Source organism: Myotis brandtii, unplaced genomic scaffold, assembly GCF_000412655.1.
Source record: "Myotis brandtii unplaced genomic scaffold, ASM41265v1 scaffold413, whole genome shotgun sequence".
Taxonomy (NCBI): Eukaryota; Metazoa; Chordata; class Mammalia; order Chiroptera; family Vespertilionidae; genus Myotis; species Myotis brandtii.
The window spans coordinates 571,785-585,450 of record NW_005365869.1 but is presented as its reverse complement, the minus strand read 5'-3'; the positions used below and the strand labels follow the sequence as shown (position 1 = coordinate 585,450).

At 36.1% G+C, this 13,666-nt stretch overlaps 1 protein-coding gene across 1 annotated transcript in view; it reads left to right on the top strand.

The window, feature by feature from the left end:
* CNIH1 (cornichon family AMPA receptor auxiliary protein 1) overlaps nt 1–13,240 on the top strand; it is a 14,468-nt gene extending 1,228 nt beyond the window's left edge. Inside the window, exons 2-6 of the mRNA XM_014545590.1 lie at nt 237–365; nt 4,371–4,439; nt 8,799–8,911; nt 10,169–10,312; nt 12,343–13,240. Coding sequence (XP_014401076.1) covers nt 237–365; nt 4,371–4,439; nt 8,799–8,911; nt 10,169–10,312; nt 12,343–12,370 — 483 coding nt within the window. The 3' untranslated portion in view covers nt 12,371–13,240. The remainder of the gene's footprint in view (nt 1–236; nt 366–4,370; nt 4,440–8,798; nt 8,912–10,168; nt 10,313–12,342) is intronic.
* The last annotated feature ends 426 nt before the right edge of the window (nt 13,241–13,666 follow it).

Below are 13,666 nucleotides of genomic sequence, written 5' to 3'. Positions count from 1 at the left end.
CGGCCCACCGCACCTCCGCACCCCCGAACCCCCATACACCTACATCCCCGCATCCCCGGGGAGGGCGTCACGGGCTCAGAGTCATGCAGTGTACTTAGCGGAATATTAATACAGATTGATTTTCTTTTCGGGATTCGGCGGGAGTCCGCCCCAGATGAGATAACCTATTTGAGATGAATTCCAGCTCTGCTTCCCAGCACTTGCTGGGTGCCCTTCAAGTAGAATCACTGTTTTAGGGTTGTTTCCTCGTGAACTTTGATGCAGGATTGATTGCTCTGTTGACCTCAGCTCCGAACTTTCCCCCTAAATCATACTTTGACCGCCAGTTTCCCAAGAGACAGTACCCAGCCACCTCTGCATTCTGGGTAACTGGACTTAGTAAAGGAAGTTTTATTTTGATTTTGAAAATGCTCAGAAACCTTGAGCTTCTAGGGACCCCCCTCCCCTTTTTACTAACATGCTGCAGGATAGAAGCACATGCTTACTGGTCCCGGGAAGGAACAAGTAAGTTCCCCGTGACATTAGTTCTGCAAGAGATTTTTAAGGAATTCTGTTCCTCTAGCGCAAAATTAGAAGCAGCCTTCAGGGAATCAGCATTCATTAAAAATGTATCTTGTATTTGCTTCTGCTACGCCCTCGTCCCCCCTCTAGTCCAGTATCTTCTGGAATATTGGTCTTAGTTTGAATGATTGGGCATGTTCACTGGAATGTGAATTTTAAGTCGGGTTTTATACCCATAGCAAGGATTTGTTTAGGGAACATAAAGCGACAGGGTCATTTAAATAGCTGCAGTGTCTTGTGCAGAAATAATGTCAAAGGTAAAGTGATATCACAAATTCATTTCCTTTTGCTCAGGAGTGCGATTATGTTTATAATTATGTTACGAACTCGACTGTTAGTGTAGTAGGGAATGCTTATGTCGCCTAAGTCACTGCTCCCTCAAAATGCTTGTCAGTAGGAACCAGAAACTTAGAGAGCATTTTAGGCTCTTTGGTGGAAGAACACTAAATACAGATAATTTGGGAGGTAGACTATCTCCATCTTAGTAATAAGCCTCCAGTGAAACTGAAACGTGGTTCCCTTCCATCTGTAGGTGTGGATTTCAGTCACTGCCTGCATGATGGGTGCTCTTTGTTTTCTGAGTGATGAGGATTTTTAGAAGAGAGCTATGGATGGCTTTTTTACACTTTGAACCAGGTTGGGTTTGGCTTACGGAAAACCTGAACTGCTTTTTTAAAAAATGGGTAATTTAGTTTTAGCTTTGAAATGAATCTGTGTCCGGATGAAGTAGATACAATTTTTTAAGTCCTGTTTTAGAAATTAAAAAAATTTGTTTGTATTCCACATATTAGTGGAAAGCTTTTATCCTTAGGGATTTCTTGGTAGTTCAGAGGATTATACATCCTTTGGGAACAGATTGAGAATTCTAAATAGATAGATAGATACATAGATAGATAAGATAGATAGATAGATAGATAGATAGATAGTTTTAATTTCCTATCTACTCCAGAACCTTCAGCTTATTTTCTTAGGTAGTTTAAATATCTTTCGGAAGACTCATGTGGAAGTTTCAAGTATAAATTCACAAAATCCTGTTTACATTAATCATATGGTAGATTTTTAAAAAAAATATATTTTTATTGATTTCAGAGAGGGAGAGAGAGATAGAAACACCAAAGATGAGAGAGAATCATTGATCGGCTGCCTCCTGCTGGGGATTGAGCCCGAAATGGGCGCCTGTGCCCTTGGCAGGAATGGAACCCAGGACCCTTCAGTCTGCAGGCTGACTCTCTATCCACTGAGCCAAACTGGCTGGGGTTGGTAGATGTTTTTATGCTGATGGTCACTTCTGTCAGTTCAGTCCTAATTCATGTGATTAATGCTCTGTGGGGAATAGAGTTAGGAGCACAGATTTGTTTGAAAGCTAAAAATGCAGAAGTCATTCCCTAAGGATGTACATCAGATTCGAAGGTATCCTGAATTGGGTAGTTTGGTATTTTTAGGGATTTATCTGTCTTTATTGTGTTTTCACTTCTGTGGAAAATTTTGTGAACATCTTTGTCCAGACATATAATCACAAAAGATTTGAAATCACAAAAGATTCTTAGTTTAAGAATCTTTTCAGAAGAGTTTTGGAAACTAGCTTATAGCACTTAAATGGAAACCCATTTAGCATCATACTTATTAAAAGATCCCTTGAAATCACCTGAAGGAAGTGTTCATTTAAAAAAAGGTCAGTTTTAAGACATACGTTTTGTACTCTGCTGTTAAATTGATCTTGTTTTAGGCAAGTAATTGTATTTGTGATCATGGTTCTTGTCTTGAACTTTATTACTAAAATGCATTGGGGATATGACAGAGCTAATATCAGGTGAGTGACTAATGCCCATAGATGATGATAAGTTAGTATCTTCTAATTGTATATTTATATTTTTAACATTTATATGTGTTAGGGATCATTAGCAGAGGAAAATGCCTTTTGCTGAGTCCTGTACTTTTTTCTAGCATAGGGCTATTTTTCTTTTTTCCCTTCTGACATTCAATAAATAATTATTGATCACTTACGTATGTTGCAGGCACTCTTTAGACCCTAGGGCATAGCAGAGAAAAGCTTTGCTTTTATGGAGTTTACATTTTAATTATTTTCCTTCTATTCCTATTTTAGTTAGAATTTTTATTAGGTTAGGTTGGTGAGTTTTATAACATCCTAGAAATTAAAAAAAACCCACATTTTTATGAAGCTAAAAACCTTAATAGGGAAATAAACCAGCATATTAAAATCTAGAAATATATGACTCCATTGGTTACCGGTAATAATGAGTAACGCTGTCACATATATAAAGATGCTATTTGTGACCCACCAAAGGGCGGATTAAGTTCTGTTTCCCAGGTAACTAGTGGCAGCAACTAAAATATCTCCCCCATAAACTTGGTGCCTTTGCCTTCTTACTTTGACACCTATCTTAGCATCACAAAGTGGTGCATTGCCCCAGTTTGATTTTTTAGTACATTTTGACTTTGAAGCTCTCTGTTTAGTGACCCTACATGTTAAAGCCACAATTCTCTAGAGTCTGGACAACAGCATTTTTGCCATGCATTTTAAGTGGATGCCATCTCTCTCCGCTTCTCACATTTATAAGTGTTGCACTCATCACACTGAAAAACTGGCCTTACCTGGCCTTACCCTTATACAGTCTTTAGATTGGTGACCAGATAAAATGACCTGCATGAGGTCATGAAAGGAGGTCAGATTGATCACTTTTATAGTGGCCTTGAACAGGGCTCTGCTCTTGCCTGTATGGTGCCTTCAGGTGAATTGGAACAAGATACCTCTTGGGGCAAAAGAATCCTTCCTCCTGAACAGACACAGCCTCTGGGTGCAGAGTCTAGTGCAGAGCCCATGCCAGGGTGCTTGGCAGCAGGAGCATGGGCTGGCTAGGAGCCCTTGTCCTGTGCAGAAACGGCGCTCCTGTATGTGGTGGTCCTGCCATGAAGTTGAATAATCCCCAGTGTTTCTCTACTCTGAGACCATTTTTTGCATTTCCAGATGGAAGCAGGACTTAGAAATGTATGTGTTTGGGCACAAACGGGAACAAATGGAAGCACGAGAGTCCATCTCTAGTGTCCTACTGAACACTGTGACGAGGGAGCGGCATGCACAGATGATTAAAAACACTTCACCCTGATGGGCACAGTCCGGTGGGAGACACAAATCTGTATGTAAAAGTGCGAGGAATGCCACATTGGCAGCATTATAAAGCCCTGTGCTCTGTACCAGGGGTCCTCAAACTTTTTAAACAGGGGGCCAGTTCACTGTCCCTCAGACCGTTGGAGGGCCAGACTATAGTTTAAAAAAAAACTATGAACAAATTCCTATGCACACTGCACATATCTTATTTTGAAGTAAAAAAAACAAAACGGGAACAAATACAATATTTGTATTTGCATGTGGCCCGCGGGCCGTAGTTTGAGGACCCCTGGATTAGACAGATAGGCACTTATATCTGCCTAAGGGATGAGTTGACCTAGGAAGAAGGTTGTTTAGGATAAAGAGTTTTGATGAATAGTTGTGGGTGGGGCGAAGATAATTTCAAGTCAAAATAACTTGAAAGAGGCATAGAAAACAATTGAAAATTGAAGGTATTTAACACAGTAATAGATCATGTTAGTGATAATAATATAAAAGTGTTTTCAGCTCTTTAAGTCTGATTCTAGTTACTTATTAGCAGATATTGAGTTTACTGTAAATCGGTGTACATGCAATGTTTGCTTTTTTATTAACTTTATTCAGTTATTATTTGATGATGGGGCAGGTTTGTTGCATCTTTTTATTAAAGCAAGAGGTCCTAACTGTTGTAATTCTATTTTAGATTATAGCATTTGATGAGCTGAAGACTGATTACAAGAATCCTATAGACCAGTGTAATACCCTGAATCCTGTAAGTTATAATATCGGAGTTTTCTTTAGATTTTAAGACCGTTTTTGCTTTTAACTTGATATAATTTGAAAATGGCCAATATTCTCAGTAGCATGGTATATTTGTACTTTTTGAAACAGACTTTAAAAAAATATTCTTTTTTCTGTCCTGCTTGACTGTTCTGACTATTATTAATCTGCTGGTGATCTTGTCAGCTGTCATACTAACATTCTTCCAATCTGCTTTTTACATTGTCGGCCAAAGACAGTTGAAAAGGTCAAAAAGATTAAAAGAGTCAAAATTGCATTAAAGGTGTGTACTGCTTTTTAGTTTAATGTTTTCCTGCTACATTCATTTCATGGGGAGGGTTAGGGCATTTGTATTTGTAAAATGTTCTGTTCAGTGTGCTCGTTCATATGCCTGTTGAGGTTTATGCTTTCATGAAATGTCGTATTTTATGCAAATGCTTGCTGGCCCTGTCAAGTAGGGAAAGCTGTTAAATGCTTATGCATTTTTAAAAAAATATTTTAGTTATAGGCACTTCTATGTTGAATTATTTGATGCAATGTTTGACAGTTGGTTAACATAAAATGACTTTAATAGATGGTAAGATTATTTACCTGTTGTTAGTGTGAGGGAGTCTTTAGTACCCTATCTAGTTTTATCTTTAATTATGTCTGCTCTGGAATTAATTCTGTTTCAGCTGATGTTTATTCAGAGCGTTTTAGGTAGATAGCTCTGTTCTTTGGCTCTGGAATCTTGCAGTAATGCTGACCTCTGGACTCATGCTGCCAGAATTTTGTGGATAATTTGTATACAATTATCTACATAGTTATTTCTAATACATATCCACTCTAAATTTCTAAAACAGACCTGTCTTATACTAGGTTTTGATGGGTTTAATTATAATGTAATTCCATTGTGCTTGGGGGTTCTCTCTATATTTTTACTTCATTTACTTACCTCATTTAGAAAGATTCCCCTTCAGCCTGTAGGTTTGATTTTACCTAGCTGGTCAGAAACTGAAAGGTGGTTTGTAAGAAAGCAGTGGGTACTTTAAGATATAGTATACTATAATTCATCTTTAAAAATTACTTCATGAAGATGAGAGCTTGTGTAGACTTCAGTTGTATAAAACTGTAATTCACTAGCTTGCTGGAGGGATTTTATTTGGAAAAGGATCTATAACAGCGATTTTCAACCAGTGTGTAGCAAGAGTTTTTAAAACATGCAATACATGACTATTTAGGGCACTGACCTCTTCTCCCTTAGATTGCCAAATAAAAAATGCTAAAACAGTAGCCATCGGTGTGAATGAATCAAAATTATAGCTATTTTTTTTTCAGATAGGCAAAATATATCGTTTTTAGTGTGCCACAGAATTTTAGTAATTAGTTTATGTGTGCCACAAGTTGAAAAAGGTTGAAAGTTGCTAGTCTGTAAAGTTAGTTTGCTACTTTATTATTGTTTCTTAGATAAATATGAATGATGGAATAGATTTCTAGTTTGGCTTTAAAGAACTGTTACAGTATGCCGAGTATATACATTTAAAAAGTATTAACTTACTAATTGTTTCTCTGCTCTTATGAAACAAAATATAAGATGATTGCCTTCTCATTGGAAAGTAATAATGTTCATTGGAAAACATCTTAACACACTGTTACAAGAAATTTAGAAACTGAAGTTTCTCCTTTGACAGTTGTTTAATATTAGTGTTCTGTCTTTGTGTTTTCACTACTTCAAAAAAGCAAATCATGATGAGAATAATAATAGCTGAAATCAGATGAGTGCTTTCCTGGGTCCCAGGCTCTGAGCTGAGCATCTTATCTTGGGTTTTGTCACCCAGTTCTCATGACAGTTTATTTTCATAAATAGGAGAGTAAACTGAGGCTTAGCAAGATTAAAGCGCCTAGCTCAAGGTTACACAGCTAAGTTATAACCAGAATTTGAACCTGACAACCTGATTGTTAAGCTTAAGCTCTTGTATTTTCCTACTTTACTATAAATTTAAGAGGGAATAATTTCATTTTAACGTGTGATTTCTGGCTTTTCTTAAAATGGAAAGAAATTCTCATTTAGAGATGTGTTTGAGATATCCTAATGCTGCAATATGTTGGGAGGAAGTTTTTATACAAACACAGGTTGTATTTCGGATAGGGTGCCGATAATTGGCTTAATAGCAGTGCATCTGACAGTTTTCCCTATTAAAATTTTGTTTTGACAATTCTGCCAAAGTATGAGGGAAGACAAATACCATTATTTTTAAAAATGTGAGCCTTAACTAGAGAATATATTGATTTGTATGTTAAAGTGCTATCATTTCCGCCATAGTGCATGGGGTATTTTTTTCTGGAATTTTTTGTGTAAATGTTGTTTCCTAAGTGGAATAACTTTTGTGCCACTTATGGGAAAATTTTGTCATTAAAGAACAATCAGAGAGGACTGGTTTTTATGATAGGTGCATAATAAAAGTTTCTGGACTTTTTTTTTTAGAAGGAGTGTGGCATTTGTTTTCATATTAGAACTGGTAGAATTGCAGATTATTTTCACTGTTACTAAAGTATATTGTTTAAGATCAGTAGGGATCATACTTTCAAAATCATTCTCTCCCCATACCTCAGCCTGTAAAGTGTAGGGCAAAAACTTGGGCGAGAATTCATATTGTTAGATATTAATGGGCTTTTAGAGGGCCAATTTTAATTTTCTTTATTTAAAAGAAAAATTCCATAATTTAAACTAGGATTGTAAACAGCAGCTGTAGTGGAACTCCTAATAAAATGTCTTTTTTTCTTGGTTTGTCCTGGTTGTAGTCAGAGTTTTAAAGATTTCCTATGGACATTTTCTTTAGAGATTGTAGATGTTTAACTTTGATGTTAAATAAATGCTAGCTTAAAGGTTCATGCTATTTACAAGTTTATATACTTAAGTTTGTAGACAATACCTGGTGGGTGGTGTGGAAAAATTAGTTTTATTGGGATTTCATTTAAAATAGTAATTCATTAAAAACTTCTCTCTATAACTTTAAATTGGGAAAAGGTAATTTGGAAGTATTAGAAAATCAGCTTGAATGTAGAGCATAACTATTATTTCTACAGCTATGGTTTCCCCTTAGGAAAGATCTGATAATGTTGAAGATTCATATAATTTTAATTTGGTATGATGCAAACATTTGAGAAACTGCTTTGCAGCTGTAACTTGTAGGAAGTTCTTTGACTGCAACTTGCAATGACAGGTGTTATTTAAAAAAAAATACATCTTTATTTATTTCAGAGAGGAAGGGAAAGGGAGAGAGAGAAACATCATTGACGACAGAGAATCATTGATTGGCTGCCTTCTGCACACCCCACACTGGGGATCCAGCCTGTAACCCCAGCATGTTCCCTGACTGGGAATCGAACCGTGACCTCCTGGTTCATAGGTCGACGCTCAACCACTGAGCTAGCTGGCTGGGCTGTGTTGGTATTTTTATTTATAAAGTCATTAGGCTGAAATCTTTAGGATGAGAAAGATAATTTAAAACAAAGCGTTAACTCCTGGTCATTTTATAAAAAGCATTTTGCTTGAATTGATTTTTTCTCACTTAATACTACCTACTACCAAAAGATTTAGTTTGTTCTTGAGTTCTGAGCTTCTACTGGTCTGCCCTGTCTGTAGCCTTTCATTGGAAAGCAGGCTTAAAGAAACAGGAAGGCCGTGTAAGAATGGAAGCGCAGGAACTGGGGTAAATTCCAATTTCTTGGGTCAGAGCTCAGTCTTTTCCCTCCTACATTGCAGAAAGCACATCGTTTGTATTTGTGCATATTAGTATTCTTTCCTCCCTGACTGTGCTGAGATTATTGGCTGTTGGCTTTCCATTGAAAAATTACTTGGTGGTAATGTGATGTGGTTTGTTAAATACAGTATATGTAGCATTCTGGGTTTCTGTTAAAGGCTTAAAAACACTAATGTTTAAACTTCTAAAGGGGAGTTTTGTTTTTGTGGATTTTTTTTTTATATCATGTTGCATGTGATCAGATATCTCATTTTTGTAATTTTATCATTATTGAATGGTGGAAAGAAAAAGTATTCCAGTTGATTAGCAAATAACTAAACAATCTGGGTGGTAACTTTGTATAATATAACCTATTGCTTTAAGAATTTGAGTTTTAAAATTTAGGTTTTATGTTATTCTTTTAGTGCAAGCTATATCCTCTTATCAGTTTGCTTATAATCCTGCTTTGGTAAAAAGTTAAATATGGGAATGAAATTCAGTAGCTTCATCTTTGAGTCTAAGAAAACAGTAATTTTTCATTATGGAAACTTGGTTGCCACCTGCTTTCCAAGTTAACAGTTGATTGAACGCCCAGGCATTTTGATGACTGGCTTGTGTTTTTCTTCCAGCTTGTACTTCCAGAGTACCTCATCCATGCTTTCTTCTGTGTCATGTTTCTTTGTGCAGCAGAATGGCTTACCCTGGGCCTCAATATGCCCCTCTTGGCATATCATATTTGGAGGTAATATTTAGATACACTTCTAATACTTGTCCTAATTAAATCATATTCTAGTCTTACTTGCTAGTTACCTAAATAAAAACTGGAAATTAGTTGGCCTTTATTTTAAAAATCAAGTGGATGAGCAAATAACTGATTTACTACACCTCTTAGACTCTAGAGCAGCCGTGGGCAAACTACGGCCCGCGGGCCAGATCCGGCCCGTTTGAAATGAATAAAACTAAAAAAAAAAAGACCGTACCCTTTTATGTAATGATGTTTACTTTGAATTTATGTTAGTTCACACAAACACTCCATCCATGCTTTTGTTCCCGCCCTCCGGTCCAGTTTAAGAACCCATTGTGGCCCTCGAGTCAAAAAGTTTGCCCACCCCTGCTCTAGAGAGTTTGCTTTATTACTCTTTAAAGGTGTTTTTTTAATGAGGCATAGCTTACATACAATACTGTGCAAAGTCTGAAGCGTACAGCTCAATGAATTTATATATATGTATACACCCGCGAAACCACCACCAGATCGAGACATACACCAGTTCCAGCCCCAACCCAGCCTGTTACCCCTGTACTTCCCAAAGAGAACTACTGAGTTCTAAAACCTTAATTTTGCCCTTCTTTGAACTTCATATAAATCCAAATGTACAGTGTGTATCTAACTTCTTTCTCTATGTTTTATGACTTTAATGTGGTTATTTATAAAAGATACTCATATTTCATAACTTTTAAAAGTTCTACCTGATCTACGTAGAATTAAAAGTTTTTTGTCTTAGATGTAAAAATGACATTGCCGTTGATTTTAGGAAATATATACTGAAGAAGTGTTTAAGAGTAAAATGGTATTACATCTATAGCTGACTCTGAAATGGTTAAAAAAAAAGTATGCATATTTAGAGATAAAATGAGAGAGAGAAGGATAAAGCAAATATGGTAAGTGTAAACATTTGGAATGTCTGGGTGAAGTGTTCTTGTATCTTTTCTGTAAGTAAAATTATGTTAAAATAAAACGTTAAATCTTATATCCTTTTTACAGTTATTCCTGTTTTTCTTGGATTTGTGATAAAGTGTAGAGGAGACCAGATGTGACTTCTTTAGCTGTCCTGTTCTGCTCATTTAGGGGCTGTAGTTTTAAAATTAAGGTGATGAAAGGAAAGAACTCCATCTCTAAAAGTATCATTTCCTATGTGACCAAACATGAGGGAAAAACCCTCCTTCCCATCCTGAAGGGTTGCTCCCTTTCTGCGTGGCTGATAGACTGTGTTTATTACAGGTATATGAGTAGACCAGTGATGAGTGGACCAGGACTCTATGACCCTACAACCATCATGAATGCTGATATTCTAGCATATTGTCAGAAAGAAGGATGGTGCAAATTAGCTTTTTATCTTCTAGCCTTTTTTTACTACTTATATGGGTAAGTTTAAAAAACAAAATAAAAATGTGATATTTCAATTTGCTGTCTAAAAAGTTTGGAGGCATTATGATCTTAACACCTTAGAATACACTTGAAGGATAGCTCAGTGTCTTGAATGTTGGTAACTAGTAATGACAGTGCACACCCGCCAGTTCACATGGAATATGAATATACTGGTACTTGTCAAAGTACCAACTGACAGCCAACTGGTGTGCTGTCAGAAGCAGATAGTTTGGCCAGGCATGCTACTTCCTAAGTTTTCAGGTTCATTTAGTTAGTGAAGGACCATCCTCATTCTTCATGGTAAGGTGGTAAGGTGATGGCATTGGGAGGATATGGCTTGGTGAGTTTGCCAAAAAAAAAAAAAATCAGTCTCGAGATTGTGTTTAATTTTTTTTCTATCATGCTTCATAAATTGTATATGCTGTGCCCTTTATCTTATAGTTTGCTTGATCTGAATTTGATGAATGAAAGAAACAGTTCTATGTTATAGGATGGTGTAATTATCAATTTTTCTCCCTTTCTACCATGATAGACTGATGCATTCCTTTATACTAGGGTTTCTCAATCTTGGCACTGTTGACATTTTAGGCTGGGTAAATCTTGGTTGTGTGCATTGTAGGACACTTAGCAGCATCTGTGTCCACAGCCAGTAGCATCCCCTCCCCCAGTTGTCTCCTATGGTGCAAAATTGGCCCTGCCTGAGAAGCACTGCTCTGAGTGTACTGTAGGTGAAATAAAATGGCTACTTATTAAAACTAGAAAAGGACATTGTCAGGTGTGGAAGTATAACTTTAAGTGGTATAAATAAACTTTTCTCATCTTTTATTGATTTATACTCAGCTAGAGAGGGCTTTCCATCTGATTTTCAAAATCTTGGGGGAAATTAGCTATATGAGATGTAATTGTTATAACTAGCTTCCATTTCCTCTCCTATTTGTTACTTGAAAACTTGCTAAGTATTATATTGCAAGTTTATATTCATAGTTCTCTTTATATCATATAAATTTCATTGTAGAAAAGGACGCACGAAAGGCTTGACTGGAATGTGCCTTTAGAGGTTATAATTGTGAAAATGAGTATCTCTTTTACTGTTATCTACAGATGTCACTCGCATGTGAAACAAAGAAAGCGAATCAGTTCTGAAAAGTGAAGTTCTGTGTGTCATCCCAATTTCTTGTTTTTATTTTTAAGTTTCTGTAACAAATGTCTAGGACAGTGCTAGCGGATAGTAGACACGTAAAACTTTATTGAAAGAAATGAATGATTGTATCAATCATTGGAGATGTATAGTGTGGGAAAATGTTCACCAGGAGGTGGTGGTACTAGGACATTCATTTCCGTTTTAAATTGAGTTTGCATACCTCCTTGGTTTGCGTTTTCATTTAGAGATACATGGTTCTGAAGCATGCTATGCCTACATAGCATGTAGAATTGTCTGGCAGTCTTTAAGCCTAAATCAAATGGATATTGCTTTTCATTTTGCTTGTTTGTCCTTTTTTCTTTTCTTTTTTTTTTTTTTTATTCCCTGTTGCTGTTGCCTAGAGCCTTTCTCTAATGGGAAAGTTCCTTAACTGACCATTCCTATCTGTAAAATGGGGTTAATAGTAGTACTCACCTCTTAGGAGTGTTTGGAGCATTCAAGGAGGTCATGTATGAAGATCTAACAGGGCCTGGCAGGAAGTGACCCCTTGGAGACTCACTTCTATTAATAGACTCAACTCCCAAGTGTGGTATTTTGGATTTCTCTAAGCTCAGATCCCCCATTAAGCTTTCAGCTGTGCTGTTCTACTTGCTAAAATGGGAAAGGAACAGGGAACAACTATAGTACATGCACCAAGCTAAGTCCTACCGTAGGCAAAAGTCCATAATTGCCAGTTAAAATCATGTTTGAACTTACTGGTCTTTTATGTTCTGTGATGGTGTAATACCACAGACTTGCTTGCTATATAGAATAGACTCAACTTTTTGGTGCTCTTAGTTTTTATAATGAGGAATGTTTGAATTAACAGCCTTTTCCTTCTTTTCAGCATGATCTATGTCTTGGTGAGCTCTTAGAACAACACACAGAAGAAGTGGTCCAGTTAAATGCATGCAAAAAGCCACCCAATGAAGGGATTCTATCCAGCAAGACCCTGTTTCCAAGAGTAGCCTATGGAATCTGACCAGTTACATTAAAAATGACTCCTTATTTTTTAAATGTTTCCACATTTTTTGCTTGTGGAAAGACTGTTTTAATATGTTATACTCGGATAAAGAATTTAAATGAATTACGTATAAATTAATGTAAAATGATTACCTCTGGTGTTGACAGGTTGGAACTTGCACTCCTTAAGGAACAGCCATGATCCCTTGAATGATTGCATTAATTATTGTCCTTAGTCCATTGGAAGCTTTTGTTTATAGGAACTTGTTTTGGTTTTAATGAAATGCCATCTAATTACAAATAGCTGTAGATGACCAGGTGCTTCTGATGAACTGAAAATATATATCTGATCTGTGGGAAACTTCATGGATTTCCTCATCTATCATGTAGACGATTATATAGGATACATTAAAAAAATAAGAAGAGTGGGATTTTTCCCCCCTTTAACTTGAATATTATCCCTGTATATTGCATGAATGAGAGATTTCCCATATTTCCATCACAATAATATACTTGCTTTAATTCTTAAGCATAAGTGAATATATAAAAACATACGCTGAATTACTTATGAAGAATGCATTTAAAGCTATTTTAAATGTGTTTTAATTTGTAAGACATTATTATTAAGAAATTGGTTATTATACTTACTGTCCTAATCTGGTGGTAAAGGTAGTCTTAAGAGTTTGCAAGTACTTCAGATTTATAAAACGGTATGAAAGAGAACATTGTATAACTGCCCTGCTGTTCCTTTAGTGCAATACAATAAAATTCTGAAATTAAGACTTTCAGTGCATTGTTTTAAAGATTACAAATAGCAATTTCATAAACTTGCTTAACCCAAAATAAAGACATATTACTGTCAGTTTTTTAAAAAATAGAGTATTACATTGTTTTTTTGTTTAATACCACGTCTGGATCTAAAAAGATTTTTAAGTGACTAAACACATTATCTTCTGTTGTCACTTGTCACGATTCATAACCATTGATGGCACAGCATTGTCATTTTTCTTACCAACTTAAAAAAATTGTAGCACTTATAAGTTCTAAATTTTTTTTTGCCTTTTTGAAACAGCAGGTTTTAAGATAAAATGACTTAATTTTTGTTTAGGCAGTTAAATTATGGCTTGCATGTTTTCATAAGCATTTTTGTGCTGCATTTGGGATGAGGAAGTTAAGGCAATTGAAAATAGTGTAAGTGGATAAGTTTC